The sequence below is a fragment of the Dendronephthya gigantea genome, unplaced genomic scaffold (genome assembly GCF_004324835.1).
Source record: "Dendronephthya gigantea isolate DGI-Jeju-01 unplaced genomic scaffold, DenGig_1.0 000026F, whole genome shotgun sequence".
Lineage (NCBI taxonomy): Eukaryota > Metazoa > Cnidaria > Anthozoa > Malacalcyonacea > Nephtheidae > Dendronephthya > Dendronephthya gigantea.
This window is the reverse complement of record NW_021163036.1, coordinates 405,655-425,175: the sequence shown is the minus strand read 5'-3', so window position 1 is coordinate 425,175 and position 19,521 is coordinate 405,655. Positions and strand designations below refer to the sequence as shown.

The window sequence follows — 19,521 nt, the reverse complement described above, 5'->3', positions numbered from 1 at the left end:
CAGTCGCTCTTCTGGAAGTTGACCCATCACTTGCCGAAGTAGCTTTGCTTGTCGTAATTTACAAAGCTGACAATTCTGCGTGACCTTTCGAGCTAGCTTACTACCTTGGGGGACCCAATACTTCTCACGGAATTTCGCAAGAGTGGCGTCGCGTCCACGATGTCCGTGCTGGTGTGCTCTTTGCATCAAAAGACGAGTGACTCGATGTGAAGAGGGTAATAGCTTCTGTGGAGATGAATCCAGAGTCATGGGGTTGCATTGTTTCAGACGTTCTCCTATTAAGCATAATCCGCTTTCACTGTAGACAGGACTGAGTGAAGCATAACGTCCTCCTTTCCTCCCTTTGTGATCTGTTTTAACTAACTCTTTTCGCATTGTCTTCTGCACGTCTTTTACGATGAAATTCTCTGCATCTCTCAATAGTTGCACTGATACTGACATCGTCTTACCGCCACGGAAGGACTTGCTCTGTAGCATGGCCAAAATTCTTGCAATGACCCATATAGCTCGATTGATGTCGCTGAATCTTTCATAGTTGAGCAGAGGAGGGTTGGCAACCGCGGTTGATGCACTGTGAATCATCTTCTCTCCAGGGAGGCACTCTTCCTTCTGAGAACCGAACTTTAGACCCCATTCTTCTATAGGTTGATAAAGTATTGTGGGACCGTTCCACCATTCTGATTCTTCATTAATTTCTTCCGGAGATCGTCCTCTTGTTAACCAGTCTGCAGTGTTATCCTTGCCCGATATCCACGCCCAGCAACCCATGTCACCATCAGTAGCAGCTTGTATTTCTCCTAATCTGACACCTTCATAAACTTTGAATCTTGTGCTTGTCTTGTTAATCATATTAAGGACAGTCTCGGAGTCAACGATCTGTAAGACTCGCTCGAACTGGAACCGCATTTCTCTTTCGATAATCTTTCTCCCTCTCTTTGATAGTACCGCAGCGTTCAGTTCCATCTGAGGTGTCGAAAGCTTGTTTACGGGGGCAACGCGACTCTTTGCCATTATCAACCGACACCAAACGTTACCATTGACTAACACCCAACGGATGTATGCTACGAACCCATAGGCGATGTTGCTGCCATCACTGAGTATAACAAGCCAAGGATTGCCCACGGCTTCGGGCGGTCGAAGGCACCGTTGATAATTCAACTTTTCCAACTCGAACAAGGAGACAAAAAACTTTACCCATTTGGTACGAAGATCAGAAGGGAGTTGGTCGTCCCATCCCAGGTTGCGGGACCATGTTTCTCGCAGATAAATTTTTCCGATGAGGGTGAAAGGACAGATCAAACCAAGAGGGTCGTAAATTTTCATCACCTGTTGAAGGACAATTCGTTTGGTTAGGATATCCGGTAAAGCTTCAGGTAGATCATTGATCATCAAGTTGGGTCCGATGCGTACTCCGCGTCTCTTTTGACTGAAATTGAGGGTAACGTCAAAAACGATGACATCTTCCTTTGGTTTCCATCCGACACCAAGGATGCGAAGGCTTGCATCATTTCCCTTCAGCAACGGACGCTCAACATCGTTCGACTTTTTCTCCTGCGCCACAGTCTGTTGCAGTTCTTTACCAGAACGAGTTTTCTCTTCGCCACTAAACTGCCAGCACTTGACTGTGAAGCCTCCTTTGGCAAGCATTTTCTGCTTCGAAAGCAAGTTTCAGAGCATCCTGTTTCTTGGAACGGGAATCAATTAGGTCATCTACATAGCTGGACTTCTTCAGCATCACAGCAGCCTCTGGGCTGTCTTCCTGAAATAAATTCGCAGTCTTATAAACCGCTTCTGTGCTAATAGCCGGCGCTGGTGAATCGCCCATGTTGACTCGTTCCATCACATAAACGTCTGGTTCACGTTCAGTGTCCATGTCTCGCCAAAGAAACCGATGACAATGTTGCTCCAATGACTTTAGGTGGACAGAATTAAACATCTTCTTCAAGTCTCCAACAAAGGCTACATACTCCTCTCTCCATCGTAGTAGGATTCCAATCAAGTTATTGATGTAAGCATCCGGACCCTTGGCCAGGCAGGAATTCAGCGACACTCCACGATAGCTTTGACTAGAATTGAAGACGATGCGTACAGGAGTTGAATTCGAACGAGGGTTGACTACAGCCAGGTGTGCAATATAGAATATAGGTCCTTTCCATTCTTTCAGTTCTTGTGGAGATAACTTACGAGCGACTTGACGGTCCTCCATATCTTTCATTTGAACTTTGTAGGTTTCAGCCCATTTACTGTCTCGAGACAAAGTTCGTTCGGTGTTTCGCAGTGTGGCTAAAGCAGCACTGTAGTTATCAGGAAGACTGCTTGGGTTAACTAACCAGGGATAGCTTGTTATCCAACAACGTTTCTGCTCATCGTACTCCAAGTTGTCCTGAATCATCTTTAACTCTTGTTCCTCTTTGAATGAATAAGTATGACCGACACTTGGACATTTGTTGCAACGGCAACCGCCACAGCGAGGAGACGTCTCGGTGCCTAATTCTTCGCCTCGGATAAAATTCTCTATCTGGCTGTCTCCTCCTCGGTCGATCTTTAACCTGGCGACGTTGCACATGCTATGATGAGCTTCGGTGTTCCCCTCTATAATTTGGGGTGACAATCCTTGACGAGTGAATTCTGGATGAGTTCCAAGGCAGGCCGAATACGTTTCAGCTTTGTGTCGAACATCATGGATCGTTTTCGCCAAGTTCGTGTCGTGGTACGTTTCTTCACTAAGATCTGGGTGTGTTCCTTGCAGGCAAATTCCTAGTTCGCCACTCATTATGCTTAGGTTTGCACCACACCGTGCTTCTTCATTCTTTGGGTGAAGTCCGAAATAGTCACACCCAAGTAACACGTCAATATGTTCGGACTTCCTTTGAAGGGACTCTGGGTCGTGATCAGGAAACAATTTGGCCAATACGTCTGGGTTGAGCTTGCTCACTGGGCCCGTTATTCTTTCCATGCCGAATGCATTGACTGTAACCTTCCTACCGGTACGAGTTCTCATTGTAAACTGGTACTCGCGTGTGCTGTAGGTTTTTTCTACATTGCCCATAGTAGTTATGTCGAGAGTTAACTTCCGTACCACTTTAGCTCCGACCTTATCTGCCGCACGATGAGTAATGTAACTTGAATTTGACCCTCCATCACAGAAGACACTCACAGACTTGCCACTTTCAACAACAGTAGTCTGGTAAATGGGATAAAGGGCTAGGGTGTCACTTTGTACCACGTTGCTTTCTTTCTCTTCGTGTTTGTCTTTCTCTACCTCCGGTTGCTCTGGTGGGATAATTGGGGGTTTCTTTGGCTTGCACAATAGTTGGTGATGTGACTTACTTCCGCATGATGAGCAAGGATCGGTCTTGGGGCAGTCTTGTCTCTTGTGGTTGCCGAAGCACTTGAAACAGGCATTTATTTGCTTCAAGAGTTCATATCTTCCTTGTTTACCAGACACTTCCAGCTTTCTGAATTCATTGCAATCACTAGTTTTGTGGTTAATATGGTCCTTTCTGTGTGCAGGAAAGGCGCACTTATAGAACTTTCCTCCTCGGCTGCCAGCATTGATCTGATGAAGCTGTCCTTTTGCTCTTGATTTATCAAAGAATGGTAATCTCTTCTTAGTAGGTTGACTCTCAGCTAATCTGGCAACAGCTTCACGTTCTCGCTCTATGAATTTCATGAAGTGTGGGAAGGGGTTTACCTTCTCAACAGCTGGCATATCTTGATACTTGCGAATCCATTCGACTCTGACATGGCTTGGTAGAAACTTGCTGATGTGGTCCACATCTCTCATTGTCAAAATGTCTAAATGATTGAGTTCTTGGAGCTGACAGTAGGCCGCTTCCACGTCATCCACCAAGTCTATTAGGGCTCTATAATCCTCACTCTCTACAGGCTTTAAATGCTGTAAGCCGGTTAGTGCCGCTTGTACACTTGCACTCGCATCATCGTAGTGGGCTTCCAACTTCTTCCACATTGTATCATATGCTTCTGGCCGGGTTATATATACCGAACGTATTCGTTGACTGGCTTCTCCCTTGACTGACCTCTTTAGTTCATGAGCCAAAGCGGTCTTATTGAAATATACTGACTCTGCTAGTTGTTTCCACACAGCCTTAAATTCAGGCCAATCTTTTCTCAAACCACTGAACGTTGGTAAGGAAGTTTTCTTCAAACTTATGTTAGCGTTATTGATTAAAGGTGACCCAATTGGGTGAGATTGCCGTGACTCATTCTGTGGCGCTATGGTTGCTGCATGTGAAGGAACAAGAGACCCAACTGATGTTGTATTATAATACCAGGGATAAGTTCCAGATACACAATTTTGTAGCGGTGGGTTTAATTCTGATCTAGAGTTAGTCGGTAAACTATAGGGAGGGTTTGTTACTTCTGGGGTGGTATGTACACTACTATAATGATGGGGTGCAGTCACGAAGGCAGAGCTTGCCATCTGACCAATAGGTGAGTTTAGGGGGGGTACAAAGGTGGAACTGGACATCTGACCGACTGGTGGACTTAGGGGTTGTACAACGGTGGAACTGGACATCTGACTGACTGGTGGACTTAGGGGGGGTACAATGGTGGAACTATTACTAGAAATGGGTGTAATACTCATTATGGGGCCAACACCAAGAGCAGTTTTCACGGATTGTGTGCCCGATGCAGGATTATTAGGGAGAATATTCAAAGAGGTGGGCCCAACTGACTCCAAAGTAGGACCATTTGCTAGGGTTTGAACTTCCCCAGTCACGAGGGTTGTTAAACTAGTTGACATACCTTTTGTGTTTGTTGGGCACTCATCATCTCTTGATACAATCACTTGCGCTTTAGGAACCTGGTTCCTTTTCAAGTGAAGGTTTACCTTCCTTATTTTATTATACGCAGTGCCCATTATTGTCTCCACATCATTCAGCATGTAAGTGTCTGGCTGAATAATAGTTAGTTTGTCTATTTTATCACACATTTCATTTAATAAAGTCTCCATGTCAATCCTGTCCATTTGTAAACCTTCTGAACTAGGGGTTTCTTGTGATAAACTGTCATCAACAGCTGAAATTATATCTTGTAATCTGTTCATGTCTCTCCTTAGGGCTGTCATGAGGGGTACCATTGCTAAATTCTGCTTAGACTTGTCATTCTCAGCCTTTATTTTAACATAAACATCTCGCGCTTCTTCATATGTTTGTTTAACGTTTTGCATTATAAGTAGCAAGGTCGTCCCCATTAACCACACGGTGTTCAGCAAACTTTTCTCGGAAACTAGTAACTCATACTCTTCAGTAATAACACAAAAATCATCATATACCTTTTCAAGTTCCATGATAAAACCTTTCAACGTCTCGAAATCGACGTCTCTGTGGGCTGCATCGATAAGTCTTCGTGATGTACGTGTAACAGCCATTTTTGACTTACTACGTTCTTGTTTCTTGGTTTCAACTTCGTCCATTTTATCGTTGTTTATAGTGCGTAGTCTTCAAGCGACGTTTTATAAATTTGCCAAACAAATTCCAATGTCTCTTCTTCACAAGCACAAACAACCAATTGCCAAAGCGTTCGTCAACGATTAAGCAGTGTTTTACTGTACCGGGATGCGGTATAATTCATAGTCAAAATTGATAAAGCGCACAGAAACAGGTTTCAACACGACATGTCATATACGTAAACATACAAAATATATTCAAAAATCTTGCTTCTTACAATTAAATCATACAAACTTAATGTTGATCCAAACTTCAACAAACAATAAAGTCAAAAGAAGCCGCTTGATGTTTAAATAAGTCGGTAAAACACTGTTTTGTATCTCTATCTTGAATAATGGCGGACTTCTCTTTTGTTCTCTTTCCCCAAGTCACGTGACTGAATTTGGCGCGATCGCTCGAAACACGCGTGCGGTCCTCGCAATTGCACTATCCTAATACACTGTGTGATAAAGTATTTTTCCACGATATTAATACAAGAGTAATACCTCCCACCTCACAGACTCACGGTCTCAAATGCACATGCAGTCAACTGACTCGAGAGTATTTTGCTAAATATGGATGGACACATAGCTACTGTCAGTATTAGACAGCACTATAGTTCTGCGAAATTGAGCAACTGAAGTACGAACAATGGCATGCAACTCAGTGTGTCAGGACAAACCATGTATATACGAGCTGTTTATATGTGTTACTCCATGCAAATATATTGAAATTAGTCGCATACTGTACTATTGTATACATAAAGTTTCTTCACTGACTGACTTGTATGTTATTTCGTAATGGTATAGCCAATAAGCTAAAGCTGAGAAAAACCAACTTACTTATAAAGCACTCGTCTGTAAACCGTATTACAGACAGTGCTACAGCTTATAGGTTAAAACGAAACTGGCCATGTATCTACAAACTGCAGGTGTGTTTTGCTTTTCAAATCATGCATGCACTATAGCATCACGTGTGCGTTGTATCTTCAAAGAACTTCCTGAGTGGTGGTTTAGATGCTGAAGGAACTCGACTGCGCCATAAATGGCTATACCATATATGGCTATCATAAGATGATATGTATCAAAATAGCGTAGATTCTGCCAAGATTCATCCTGGATGTTTTTTCTGTTGAAAATCATTAGAAAGACAGGATTTCTTTGCCATATACACTTCAACTATTAAATTATAGACAGAAAGTAAAATCATCAATCAAAATACAGCATTTTCACCAGCCCTCAACTAAGTTGTTACTGATAAAGTATTTCGAGGCACAGTTGCATGCGTGATTTAATTTTTTAAAATGTTTTCGTTAAATGCTTAGTATTGTACACTTTCAGTATAATTACGTGTTGCGATTATGTTATTAGCTATGTAAAGTGTAGGATTTGTCGCCACGTCAACAACTCTATTATATACAGGAAGAGAAAACGATTTCGTTGTTATAAGGCTGTATCAACAGCGTATAAATAAAGTGTGATCGAGAGGTTTCGCCATCATTCAGTAACGAACGTTCTCAGAGAAACTTTCAGTACCTTTCACTTTGTACCACCAGAAGTTGGTACGTATAAAGAATACGAGTGCAAACATTTGGTACAAAACTGTCGCATCGCTATAAAAAGACTACACCGTCATCGAAAAGACCCAAATGAAGAAAATGGGGGTTCCCTACTTCGCCAGTTTTTTGCTCATACTAATGACATCGAAAGCGTCTGCATCTGATGGAGTTGAGGAAATCGATGTTCATAAGCTGCCATACTGGATTCAAGACTCGTTGTTACAGTGAGTACTTTAAGAATTTGTCTGTCCAATATGTTGCCTTTTCAATGCCATGATCATGAGTATAGCATTTATATATAGCAATGGTATATTTATCTATTTTTCAAATCCAGGATTTACTATTCGTGTTGCTTATAGTTGTGCAATTTTCAATCAAAAGGGAATATCAATTCAATGGCCTATATATTAGGTCACATTAGGACATTACGTTTTTAGTCGTTATAGTGATTATATATAAAAAACAGTCAGAGTCAGAACAGACTATACAATATAATTATTGTAAAAACAAGGGTTGACAACTGTCTTCAAATCCGAGTTCGACATATTCAAGTTTCATGCAAGCGATTGTTATTAATAAGACAATCATGCATGCATGCAGGCACGCAGTATAGAAGTGAAGGAATTGCTTTCAATTTGAACCATAATTTTACGCAGGTATGCGGATGAAATTGGTAATCGTTCTCTCACCGGGCCAATACGCAAGATCTATAGAAAAGACCTGGACCAGAACTACGTGGCTTACTACGAATTTCAGTTTGAAAATTGGTGCATTACGTTTTCAACCGGGCCGAAAACAGGAGATCACAGATTGGTTGACGAGAAAGAGGCTCCATCAAATACGGACATTCTGAATGCACAAGCCGCCAAAGTAAAGAAAATCTGTTCGAAGTTTTACCGTCTGACTCCTGATGGTGTAACAATTTGTGAAGATGCATCGGGAAAAGCTGTCGCTTCAACAATGGACTTGAGACGTCTAACGAAGGTAAGTTCTCACATCGTGAATATAGAAAACAATTATTCTTCAACCATTATATAGAGTGATTATTGTTATTCTTGTTGGGTTGAATGGAGCAAAACCCAAACTGTTAAATGTGAGAAAGTTCTTGTATAATTGTTATCATGATTGGACTCCGTTTGCTGAAAAGGTTTTTTTTTAAAGCGATCCTTATCGAAAGTTTTCTTTGTCACCCAATGTTTGAATCCTTTATTAGATTAAGATGACTGATGTACGAAGGATATAGAATATATCGAACCATGATGATATGATGTTTGTGCCAAAAAATCTAGAATAGCCCTTTATTGACCGAAAAAAATTGGAAGAACACTTTATTTGGGCGGCGTCTGCCTGGCTTGTCCTAAATTAGTAAAAGCACCACATTTATATGCGTGAATGTTGTGGGCATGCGATCTCTTTTATAATTTTTTTAGGATGTAAAGTTTCGAGAATTGGGTAACGAAATTAGCGAGTCATTATCGGACTTTGAAAAACAATGGAATGCAGTTGGCAAAAAAATACGTTCCTCCAACGAGTGGAAAGAATTTTCAGTTTACGGTTCGAACAAAATTCCACCAGCTTCTCCGGAAACAGTAATATATAAAGTTTTGACTCCAGGAGAATCACAAGATATACCAATAGGAACTTCCGATGCATCTCAAGTTGAAATAAATGTAGGCGTGGATGAGAAGAAAAACACGCTAGCAACAGTATGCTCTTTACTTGAAGATATTTGCTCGAAAACAGGTGAAGTGAAAGTTTCACGAATCCTTGGAACAAAGAAAAACCTGAAGAACTTAAACTTCATTAAGATGGACGTGACTGACGAGTATGAATCAATTGTGAAAAAACTTAAAAAACGAAGTATCGATTTTTACCTGAAACTGAGTGTTGAGCGAAAGTTTGTTGTTGCACGACGTTACACGATCGATTTAAATCACAAACAGAGCAAACGATCAAGCTGGAGTGGTTTCCGCTTACACAGCATTCCTCACGAAAGCCAGATGCCAGATTATGACCAACACAAGTATTGTTATGCCGGTGGATGTTGTTATAGTGGGTGCACTCCAGTTGCTTGGGCTCAGGTTTTTGCTTACTATGACAGAGTGGCACATCGATATGGAGGTAGATACAGCAAAAGCCATTGGCGAGGAACATTTGGTAGTTATGGAGACCCATCGCGAAAAGCACCAGGAACTTTGAATTGCCAAGCGAAAATATACGTCGAAGCTTTACGCGGTCCCCTTGGCACAAGATGCAAAAACGGACAAGGATCAACTAGAAACAGTAATACAGGTAATGTCGGTCGGTGGTTTCGTGCACGGCAGGGATCCGGACATGTAAAATCGTTATCTTCTTCCAACAGAATAGAAGAAATTAGTAACTATATTAAAAGGGGTTATCCCGTCGTTAATAATTTCTGGTATAGAGGATCTGATGGCAGCAGAAAGAATAAAGCAGGCCATTCTGTAGTCATAACAAAAGTCAAAGAAAGATCGCGCAGAATTAAGAAATGTCGAAAAGTTGGATTTTGGTGGAAGCGAAGAACCAAATGTTATTTTACGAATGAATACGATTACGAATGGTACCGCAGAATGGGCTGGGGCGGTTACGAAAATAGTTGGACAACAATAGTTGGTGAATCGTCGTTTGGCGCTTTCGTTGCAGTTTTCTAAGTACAACCGGATCCTTTTTTCCTTCAAATTTCATGATTTACTTTTTTCGAATTACATAATCTGATTTTGATTAGGGCATGCATAGTGACGCTAAATATAGCACGTATAAACACGCATGTTGTATATTCATGCAGGTAAAATCATAATTATGACATAATTGCACATTGTAACACAACTTCCAATAAAATATTGATGCGAAATCAGTCGATTGTCGCGCCACACCTGACTGTGCGTTTCCACTTAAAAAGAGTAGATTGAAATTGGTGACGGTATTATTGAACAAATCAGTTTTATCACCGTATTTGTCGAAGAGCAAGTGGAAACTCTCAACCTGGTGCCTAACATGTTAAACATACGCTTGATATTAAGGCCCCGTCTGCACGATTATGGAAGATTTTAAAAACGCAAAAATATTTTCCCGGCGTTAAAATATTTATTTACGTAGACACAAAAACGATCCGAAAACGCTAAAGTCCCGCAATACGCCTTCATGTTTTCCACCCAGTTGTCGCACATGTGGGATGTCCAATAGACCTTTTGCATTATCGACTTATGCATGATCTATGCAAGGAAATGCAATCAAATCACCACAGCTGAAAAGAGCGTACCAAAATTAGTAAAAATGCAAAGTTTGGTTGCGAAATGTCGTAAAATACGGAAAATATAGCCTTGCAAAGTTTGCAAATTTGTATACTTTTTTCTAACAAAAATTGTTACCACATTCAGGCCAAAAATGGTAACAATTTCGTTTGGTCGTAAAAAAGTATACAAATTTGCAAACTTTGCAAGGCTATATTTTCCACATTTTTCAACATTTCGCAGCCAACTTTTGCATTTCTACTAATTTCAGTACGCTCTTTTCAGCTGTGATGATTTCCTTGCATGGATAAGAAAGTAGTCTATAATGCAAAAGGTCTATTAAAAACAAAAATCTATCAAACGCAAAGCGAGAAACAAGAATGAGAACTTTGTTTCGACAGATGACGAAACCGAGCTCCTTAAACATGTTGTTGTGTATCTAAAGTGGGGAGAGCAGCGGGAAATGTCATGTATAAAAAAACACGTATATAACCAAATATCCCGACATTTCTGAAATGTTTCTCGCGTAAGACTTTTTCAGTAAATGTTAAAAGGATTTGCGAAGATATCGTAGTCACCATGAGAATAATCTAATAAGACTCAACCTAAATAAGACAGTTAAGACTCATTTGATGCTGATATAGGAATATTAAAACCTATCATACCATATCTTTGCAATGACGACTTTATCGACATACAATCACTATGCTGTGACCAGACAGATCAGTAGACTAAATCTTGATGGTTGTAAAAAGTTTATTAAGCTTTACGGGAATATACCCCGTATTATTACAACGGATTATACCTCCCTGTTTAATATTAAAAAGCAAATGTCAGTATAGCAAATAATTATTATTTTGTGTAAATTTTCAAATAGCTACTAATTGTCCAATTACAATGCTCTATTTTGGTCCCGTGAAAAAAATTATCATCGTATTTCGGCATTAACTAGCAGATAGTACTTTTTGCTATTATTTTGACCACCTTCTGCCCCGTATTCACTGCTGAAGCGGTAATGATATTTTTTTAACAGCTTATTTTTACTATAACACAACTTATACTCGCCGCTTAACCGCTATAGATCGAAATTGCGAAAATTAAATCTATCAAAATATGGCTCCGACAAACCCGCGAAATTAAATTCGCGCCAAATGGGATCATGACGTCATGCATGCAAATATATTTATCTGAGAAATTCCGAGGTGAAAAGTAGAGGCGGAGACCTCTGTCAGGAAGTTAAAATTGATTTTAGCCGTTTAAAAAAGCTTGCTAAAATGTCGGCAGATCGTCGTGTTGCATGCAGTTGTCGCAGGCGCAAATATGCCTTCAAAACATCGGCTATATACGAGAGAGTCAAAATATAGATGTTTATTCGCTTTGACTCTATCCTTAGACAAAAATTTGGGGTGACTTATCAACGGCTGGTCAAACACTGGTTATAGCTCAAGCCGGCTGTCATAATACTAAAGCACTCTGTATTACATAATGAATAACTTTCAATTTGAAAGTTTAAAACTTATAAATTATAAAATTTAGGCATGCATTCAATGATGCAAAGAATATTTGTAACTGAGAACCAAAAGAATTTCATCGTATAGTCAACAGTGAAATTAGTTAAAAAACTAAAGCATTTAAAGAATATTTGATTGCAATTCAAGCAAAGTTTCAACAAACAACAGGCGATTCTAGAGAGATCGGAAAAATCCATTATATCCGCCGCATACCGCTATTCGGCCAGTCTCTGCATGTGGTCTATATATCCTGGATTCGCTGTTCTGGACAATACCTTTAAAATTGGACTCTCCGATAGCAATTGTTAGAGTGTAACTGCGTGGTTTTACAATCCGGCTGTATAAAGTATATATCATATATAGTGGAATTCATATTTGGGACGGGAAACTCAAACGGAAAAGTAATAACCAGTAGTAAAAATCTGTCTTAACATGAATATAGGGATGAATAAGTATAAACGTATGATGGGTCAGATAATGCTAAAAGCGGTATCGTAATTATTACGATAAAATTTTGTTTATTTCTCTTAGCCTTGTTTCGTCCTCTACCATGTTGATATGTCAGAAACTCGTATGATTTGATCCGTCCAAATGCGAATTCAAGACGAGTTTCGCCGTCAAGCGGGATTCCCGTCCAATCCGTCTCCGTCAAACTTATTCGTCAATTCGGGAAAGTTAGACGGGAAAATTCGGAAGAAAAACTCGTCCGTGACCGGATTCACATGCACCTGACGAGATTCCCGTCCTTGATGAGTTTCCCGTCTAAGACGAGTTTCCCGTCTCTAATATGTACTGTATAGGTATTGAGTACTTATTATCCATACAGCTTGAATTTAATTCGATTTTTAAAAACTCCATGCATAATTTTAATTCGCGGGTTTTAAACTTTGAACGACACTATGATTCTTGGCACAGCTTAAGTGAGAGAGCCGGACACATTATTTTTGTCGTTAATTTTATTGTAAATAATGTCAATTATATTACTCAGTTGAAAAATAAACAACAAATATGAAACTTAATATTTCCATACACAAAGAACCTATTATTGATTTTAGCATTGAGAAAAGATTTTTCCACCTTTAAAAGTAAATGATAAATCAATGGACGACTTGTGCTTTCAAGAAGATAAATCATCACAGTCAGAAAGATCTTACTTAAATATTAGTTCAAATGCAAAGTTTGGCTGCGAAATTTTGTAAAATACGGAAAATATAGCAATGCAATATTGGTATATTTTGTACACTTTTCAATTACATGTGGAAATGTGTAACTAGATTAGTTACACACTTTCGGCCGTAATACAAAAGTATACAAAATTCGTGAACTTCGCATGGCTATATTTTCCGTAATTTACTCGTTTCACTAACGCGGCGCAAATTTCCCTTTTCAGTTAAAAGCAAATAAATTCAATATTTTGAGAGAAAGAATATTTTGAGAGAAACGGGTACTAGACCCGTCAAAATGTATGATATATCATTGGCCCAATTTATACTAGAAACGTATCATCCGTCAGGACGAACTTGGACCAGCACTAAACGGATAGTTCGTCATCTAGTTCGTCCCTGTGTAAACACGGGCAAAAAGATGAATTCTCATCCGTCAACACGAATTATCCGCATCATGAATTACCCTCTTGACGCACCATCCGTCGGTTAAAGTATAAGGGCCTGTTTATATGATCCCGCCTAGCCGGGACGGGACAGTTTCCGAGATCCCGCTTGTATGACCACTTTTCCAATCCGCGTAGGCGGGATCCCGCTTAGACGGGACGAGAAATTACCATATAAACACTCCATCCATGCCTGCTTGGCCGAGATGATTCGCGATAAACATACATTTGGAGCATGTGTATATACTGGCATATTCGTTTTCTACAATAAGACATGCCGTCGAATGAACCTACGCTACAAAATGAACTCCATATATAAACACGCCATCCCGCCTAGGCGAGTTTCCCGGTCAAGCGGGATGAAAACATCCCGTCCCGGCTAGACGGGATCATATAAACAGGCCCTAAATACGGGCCTTCATGGGATGGGGACAAACTACGCAAAATGCATCATAAAACGGCTCTTGTGCACTCTCTTTACCACATGAGTAATTTCCCAATCCCCGTACAGTTTCTAAACGAGCGATTCTGTTTTGTTTGACGTATTCGTCTACATAGTTCGTTTGGATAGTTTGTCTTGTGTTTATATAAACAGATATACTCACACGAATTGTCTGTCAGATGGATAATCCGTCTCTACATAGTATAAATCGGGTCAATCATTATAATTACCAAAAATATCACAAAATTGTCAAAATTAGAAAATTTTGAGAACTTAAAGATTCGTAAAAATCGCGTCGCGTTGGCAAATCGGGTCATCGAAGACGGGACCTCGTCAGATGGGAATCCGGTCACGGACGGGTTTCTCGTCTAAAGGCTAGTTTCCACTTAGGAAAAATCTCCTTTGGATAGGAACGGACAGGAAAATTTCCTTTGTCGGTGAGTTCTCAGACGGCGTTTATACAAAGGAAACTCTCCTGTCCTGTCCGATCCAAAGGATGCACAATCCGGCAAGGTAAGAGAAAATGAACAAAATTACTATCGTGATATGTAATTACGATGTCCTTTTTATAGCATTATCTGACCCATCACACGTTTAAACTGATCCATCCAACTTATTCGTCTGTTTAGACGGTAAAGTTAGACGGAAAAATTCGGACGAGAAATCAGTCTGTCACAAGAATCACATCAGACGAGATTCCGTCTTCGACGAGTTTCCCGTCTAAGACTTGTTTTCCGTCTCTTGTATCATGATAAAATGTTTGTACATTGCTGAGTTTCTAAACCATCCTGATATCTCTCTAATTGTTCGCTAGACTTTTAATTTTGAAATGTGAATTACAATCGCGTTGTGATTACATACATACATACATAATACTTTATCTAAACACGCTAGCCTCATCAGCAACGCTGTTTTTCATGAGGGGCGTATTTACATTAGAAATATACAAACAATAGATTACATAGAACATACTGTACAGGGATAGCAAACAGATTATACAACAAATAGGCAATAGACAAAAAACGATATGAGAATGAGGACAGGTCAGCTTCACCTCAAAATACTGAGATTTTATCATCCGTTTAAATGATTGAATAGAATCGGCAGCTTTTGCTTCAAAAGGTAGACTATTTGAAAAGAACTTTCAAATACAATGGAGCTTTCCATTGGAATAATTGTGGCGACTGTGTAACAATGAAAACGCATTTTACCACAAGGAACTTGTTTAAAGAGGAATTTTGTCGCATGTTTGTTTTCGTTTATTACTGTACTTACAGCATTCATGCAAAATTCCTTATTTGTTATATGATATTTGCATGAAGGAAGGCTACCGTCAGCTTTTTTTCAAGCACAATGGTGCATATAAGAGGCTTTGATCGAGACGTTTCATCAGTTGTCTCACCAACGTTTGCAGGAAAGTAACATTTCTCCAAATACGTCGTATAGAAATTGGTTTTTGCATGCAGATATATTTTACGAAGCTATATTGTATGCAATAAGGAGAGTGCTGAAGTATTCAAGAAGCGCAACGGACTATAAAATGGGTCTTTTTGCGCTCACTACTTTTTTGTTCTTACTAATCACAGTCATACCGAAGGTATCTGCTTCTGACACAGAAATTTGGTACAGCGATGTTCATGATTTGCCATACTGGATACAAGATTCATTGTTGCTGTAAGTATGGAAAAAGGCCTCTTGACATATAGAAAATCAAATTTAGGTTTAAAAGTGAAACGCGGCCTTACAATGCATATGATTTTGCTGATCCGGTTGTAATAAAGCGGCTATAATAGATTAGTTAAGGTAAAAATGTATTAAAATATAGTTGTAAAATAGTAATTATTATTTATTGTAATTCATTGCTAACCCCTGAGCCGGCGCAGAGCGCCGTGTGAGGGTTTAATTCCGCTCGGAGATTTGGAATTACACCGCAAGGTTATTATGCAGAGGGTTTATGACAGACAGCTGAATCCAAAGTTGTCTAAATTCAATGTAGACGTTTAATGATCCTGGTGCTTGTGCGCATGCGCACAATTTAAGCGAGTGAAGATTGGTAATCGGCAGCTTCTTGATTAGCCAAGAAATAAAGTTTGTATTTCTCACTTTGCAAACTTTGCAAAAGCGTTTAGAAAAGATAGCAGCTGTGCCTGATAACGTTAGAATAAACTAATTTTAACACTTTGTAAACTTTACGCAGGTATGCCGATGAAATTGGTAATCGTTCTCTCACTGGGCCAATACGCAAGATCTATAGAAAAGACCTGGACCAGAACTACGTGGCTTACTACGAATTTCAGTTTGAAAATTGGTGCATGACGTTTTCAACCGGGCCGAAGACAGGAGACCACAGATTGGTTGAGGAGAAAGAGGCTCCATCAATCACGGACATTCTGAATGCACAAGCCGCTGAAGTGAACAAAACCTGTTCGACGTTTTTCCGTCTGAGTCCTGATGGTGCAACAATTTGTGAAGATGCATCGGGAAAAGCTATCGCTTCAACAATGGACTTGAGAACACTCACAAAAGTAAGTTCGCATGTTTCATTTAAAAACCCAAAAATAAATTAGTCACAGACTGAAAAACGTCCAGGGGCCGGTTGTATCAAGCCCGTTAAGCTTAAACGATGGTTAAGTTCAAAATAGAAAACAAGTCGATCGTTTTATCGAACTAAACTGTTTTTAACATTAATATACAAAGATACTGTTTACAACTACATATTCAGTGCATAATTTTCAAGTTCATAAGTCAAGAGAATTGTAAGAGTGTTATCTAATTTTGACTTAACCCTGTTTAAGCTAAACTGGCTGATACAACCTGCCCCAGGTTAATAGTGGATAGAAATTTTACAGAAAAATTGTGTAAACTAAACCTGTACGTTTATGAATGGTATTATTCTCAATATGACAAAGTATCGCTATTTTCGGCAAAATGCATGCCTTTTCTGTAAAATGTCCGATCGGCAAAATATTCGTTCGGCAAAGTGTCTTTCGTCAAATTGTCCGGTCACCTGCAGTAAAGCTTGGCTTTTGTTTCGAATTGTTTATGACCATGCAGCTCTGCATGATGTGCGTTATTTCCCGTTCCAAAAAGGTTGCCGGCATCAAGCAGTAACTTCTATGCTTTATTATTTTTCAGGATATGAATGAAACAGCACTAGACATCGAAATTAGCGAGGCTTTAGCGGACTTTGAAGAAGTATGGAATGCAGTTGCCAAAAAAATACGCTCTTCCAGCGAATGGAAAGAATTTTCAGTTCACGGTTGGCCCAAAATTCCATCAGCTTCTCCGAGAACAATGATATATAAAGTTTTGACTCCAGGAGAATCACAAGATATACCAATAGGAACTTCCGATGCATCTCAAGTTGAAATAAATGTAGGAGTGGAAGAGAATGAAAATACACTAGCAACATTATGCTCTTTACTTGGCTTTATTTGCTCAAAGACAGGTGAAGTGGAAGTTTCACGAATCCTCGGAACAAAGAAAAACCTGGAGAACTTAAACTTCATTAATTTTGACGTAACGGACGAGTATGAATCAATTGTGAAAAAACTTAAGAAACGGAGTATCGATTTTTACCTGAAACTGAGTGTTGAGCGAAAGTTTGTTGTTATACGACGTTACACGATCGATTTTAATCACAGACAAAGTAAAAGATCCGGCTGGAGTGGTGTCCTTGAGTGCAGCATTGATCACGAATACCTCATGCCAGATTATACACAACACATGTGTGGAAATTGTAAAAGTGGTTGCGTTCCAGTTGCTTGGGCTCAGATTTTTGCTTACTACGACAGAGTGGCACATCGAGATAAAGATAGTAGATACAGTGAAAAGCTTTGGCAAGGAATAAATGGTATATCTGGGAAACCATCGGAAGAAGCACCGGGATGTTTGAACCGGAGAGCAGAAAAATATGTCGAAGCTCTTCGTGTTGAGCTCGGCACGTTTTGCCGCAACGGGCAGGGGGCAACATACGCAAGTAAAACAGCTGATGTAAATGAATGGTTTCGTCAACGTCAGGAATCTGGACGAGTGATAAAGTTGCCTAGGCGAAACAGAATGAAGCAGATTAGTTGCTATATTAAACAAAATTACCCCGTCTTGAATTCGTTCTGGTATAGAGGAGCTAACAACAGCGAGAAAAAAGCAGGGCATACCGTTGTTATAACAAAGGTTAGAGAAAAATCGCTCAGTTACAAGACATGTCGAAGATGTCAGTGGTGGCCAAAAACCAAATGTGACTGGAAGACTGAACACACATACCAATGGTACCGCAGAATGGGCTGGGGGCGTAATCATAAAGAAAACGGTTGGACCACAGGAGATATTGGCGTATCGTCGTTTGGGGCTTTTGTTGCAGTTGTTGGTCCCGTTGAATGCACAGGAAAATTTTAAAACTAGAGTCTCTGAAATGTCATTTCCTGCACTTTAGAACGAGATTTACAGCGCTCTAAAGGTAACAAAATCTCATAAAATATTTCAAAAGACGACACTAATTGAACACTGAATCTCCATTTAAGTTAATTAGTTAATATCTTTATTTACTAAATTGCGTATTTTCTGAGGTTATTTCGTTTTCTGGGACAGACTTTCAATACTATATACGGTAACATATAGAAGACAGTGCTTTTAAAACATAATTCAGTGTTGTATGAATCTAAAAAGGGGAAATAGATATGATACCATCAAAGGGGCACTTACGAAAATGTTATTCAATAAAGTATGTTCATTTTGTGGAATGCACCGTCAAAGCACCTAGTGTAACCGAAAACGGAGGTTTTCGAAAACGCTGTCCAGAGTGGAGTTTTTCGTAAACGCCGTTTTCGTGTTTACGTGTGGACGGGCGAAAACGAAGGTTTTAGAATTCGATGACGTTGATAATCGTATCCAGTCTATAACGAGTTTAACGGCTTGTGTTTTGTATCTCTTCAAGATGGCGAACCAAAATTGCTTGGCTGTTTCACTTTGGCCTATTTCATAATTTCAAGTCTAATAGCATGCATTCAGCTTCATCTTATTATGCTAAACCTCCATGGAGAGTGTTTTAAAAAGCGAATGAATATGATGAAGTTGCTTCCCGTCTCACCAGCTACACAACGAAAATTTTTTCCTTTGATTTAGTCATTTTAAAAGAAAGAGCGAGCATAAGGCGAACCCAAAGCAAATACGCGGAATTGTTTTTAAATTCCGCCAAATTAACATAGTTGTTATCTAGGCGCGCATAAGTTATTGCCATTCGAGCCCCGCGATCGTTTGGAAGCGCTCATATTACTTGGAATTGCGCATGCTCTATGCCTGGCGCTAGCTATCAAATTTCCTTCGTTTTAGCGTTTACGTGTGGATGGACAAAAACGATTCGAATACGCTTCGTGTTGACGCGAATGTTTTTAAAAACGAAAAATATTCGGATACGTGTGGACAGGGTCTAAATCATTATTATTATATAGCCGAATTCGTATTAGGGACGGAAAACTCATCTTAGATGGGAAAGTTGATAGTAAAAACCCGTCTTAACATGAATAGGAATGGATAAATTTATACGTATGGTCAGATAATGCTCGTCTCGTAATCATTTCGATTGTTCATTTTGTTTTAGCCTCGTTCCCTCGTTGACCTAAAGCCGAATTTGTATTACAGACGGGAAACTCGTCTTGAGGCCCACACCACTGAGCTATACTATAATTCCTGGAGGACTTG

The 19,521-nt window shown here is 39.7% G+C and overlaps 1 protein-coding gene across 2 annotated transcripts; it reads left to right on the top strand.

Annotated features, from left to right (window-relative positions):
• The first annotated feature begins 7,015 nt into the window (after positions 1 to 7,015).
• Positions 7,016 to 18,323, top strand: LOC114523104. Of its 2 annotated transcripts, none has more exons than XM_028543945.1 (3): positions 7,016 to 7,235; positions 16,022 to 16,349; positions 16,960 to 18,323. In XM_028543945.1, the coding sequence occupies exons 1-3, from the start codon at positions 7,102 to 7,104 to the stop codon at positions 18,217 to 18,219; spliced, it is 1,722 nt and encodes a 573-aa protein (XP_028399746.1). In that variant the 5' UTR covers positions 7,016 to 7,101; the 3' UTR covers positions 18,220 to 18,323. The 2 variants fall into 2 exon arrangements, with proteins under 2 accessions (XP_028399746.1, XP_028399745.1); XM_028543944.1 differs by lacking the exon at positions 7,016 to 7,235 and adding an exon at positions 14,702 to 15,498.
• Positions 18,324 to 19,521: the final 1,198 nt, after the last annotated feature.